The following is a 1,966-nucleotide window of genomic DNA, read 5'->3' on the forward strand; positions in this document are numbered from 1 at the left end:
CAGAAGATGTTTTCTGATCGCTCTCATCTACAACGTCATTTGCGAATCCACACATCGGAGAAACCTTTTCGTTGTGTCATCTGCGAAAAGAGTTTCTCTACCAGCACACACCTGAAACATCATATTTGGACTCATACAGATCAGAAACCGTTCATGTGTGACATGTGCGACAAATCCTTCCCAGACAATTTCCAATTGAAGCGTCACATTCAGACTCATTCAAACGAAAGACCATATCAGTGTTCGGTCTGTCTGAAATCTTTCTCTACCAGTACCAACCTCCGACGTCACGAGTGGACACACACTACCGAGAGGCCCTACATATGTGATATCTGTGGTAAATCTTTCTCCACTAACTGTAATTTGTTACGCCACACTAAAATACACACTGACCACATTCTGTCGAACATTAACATGAAGCGAGCTACAGCTCCTCCTGGATTAGATGGCAACAAACTAGAAAAGGATAAAAATGAGGTAAAAGAAGAAGAGAAGAAAGAAGAGTACCCCTTTGATTTTAAATCCACCTTTTCTGAACAGAGTACCTCATTTTCCCAAGATATAAATACCCCAATGATTAAAGACACCACTTTATTACAGATGTATTATTCATAGTCGACAGTACCTACATACAGATTTTTGTGTTCCCTATCTTATCATGTTATTTAGTGAAACACTCCATTTATGCCCTCCACCCTACCATAATTGGTATAGAATGGAACATAGAATTAAGCAAATTTCATAAAAGTCATAAATCTCTCTACAACAATGCATTTTTGTTATGTCTCTGTTATTATTATTATTATTATGTGAGACTGAACCTGGAACCATGTGGTTGTGACATTTTTTTTTCAGGTATTTATGTATTTTAGGACATAAGTTCAGATCAACACAGGTAAGTCAGGCTGCCAGGATGAGGGTGTCTGTTGTAAGGCATGAAACATCCAATAATCTCAGGATACAACACTGAAGAGGGGTCCCAGTATGGCATCTGTAGATTTATGTTAAACTAAACTACATATACAAATAATTAGACCAAAGGAAAATATTTTATTTTTTTATTTGTTTCAGTCATTTGACTGCGACCATGCTGGAGCACTGCCCTGAAGAGTTTTAGTTGAACAAATCAACCCCAGGACTTATGTTTTAAACCTAATACTTATTCTATCAGTCTCTTTGGCTGAACCACTAAGTTACAGGGATGTAAACACACCAACACCGGTTGTCAAGCAATGATGAGGGGACAAACACAGACAGAAAGACACACACACACACACATATATATATATATGTACAACAGGCTTCCTTCAGTTTCCATCTACCAAATCTACTCACAAAGCTTCTGGTCAGTCCGAGGCTATAGTAGAAGACACTTGCCCAAGATGCCACGCAGTGGGACTGAACCTGGAACCATGTGGTTGGGAACAAGTTTCTTACCACACAGCTTCGCCTGCACCTATAAATATAAATATTTTTCACATTTTTAAAATACAATTTTATCATTTTCAAAGAGCACTTAGCAACATCTAGCTAAGTGTTCTTTGTGTGTGAACGAACATCTGTGTGTGTGTGTGTGTGTCTGTGAGGAATTGTCTACTTGGGGAAAAAATGATCTAAGTATTTTAGTAATGTCTGAATGCCTAACATTGTATTATAGTGAATTGTATCCAAGTGGCTGATTTTGTAAATTGATAATGCATGTGTGTGTGTGTGTGCGTGTTTATGTGTGCTTGTGTGTGTGTGTGTAGGAACTGGTGTAGTGTGACAGGAAGTTCTCAACAAACCAAGTCCATGACCCAGATACAATTCATGCACACAAACACACAAGTGTATGAATGTGTGTGTGTGTGTGTGTGCATACATATATATGTACACATGCATGTATGAATATATATTTGTGTGTATATGTGTTTGTGTATATATATATATATATATATATATATATATATATATATATATATATATA

The 1,966-nt window shown here is 37.1% G+C and overlaps 1 protein-coding gene across 1 annotated transcript in view; it reads left to right on the forward strand.

The window, feature by feature from the left end:
• Positions 1 to 6: 6 nt before the first annotated feature.
• LOC106875042 (zinc finger protein 883) overlaps positions 7 to 1,966 on the forward strand; it is a 13,566-nt gene continuing 11,606 nt past the window's right edge. Inside the window, exon 1 of the mRNA XM_052973014.1 lies at positions 7 to 614. Within this exon, the coding sequence (XP_052828974.1) occupies positions 7 to 614 (608 nt within the window). The remainder of the gene's footprint in view (positions 615 to 1,966) is intronic.

This window comes from Octopus bimaculoides, chromosome 14 (assembly GCF_001194135.2).
Source record: "Octopus bimaculoides isolate UCB-OBI-ISO-001 chromosome 14, ASM119413v2, whole genome shotgun sequence".
NCBI lineage: Eukaryota > Metazoa > Mollusca > Cephalopoda > Octopoda > Octopodidae > Octopus > Octopus bimaculoides.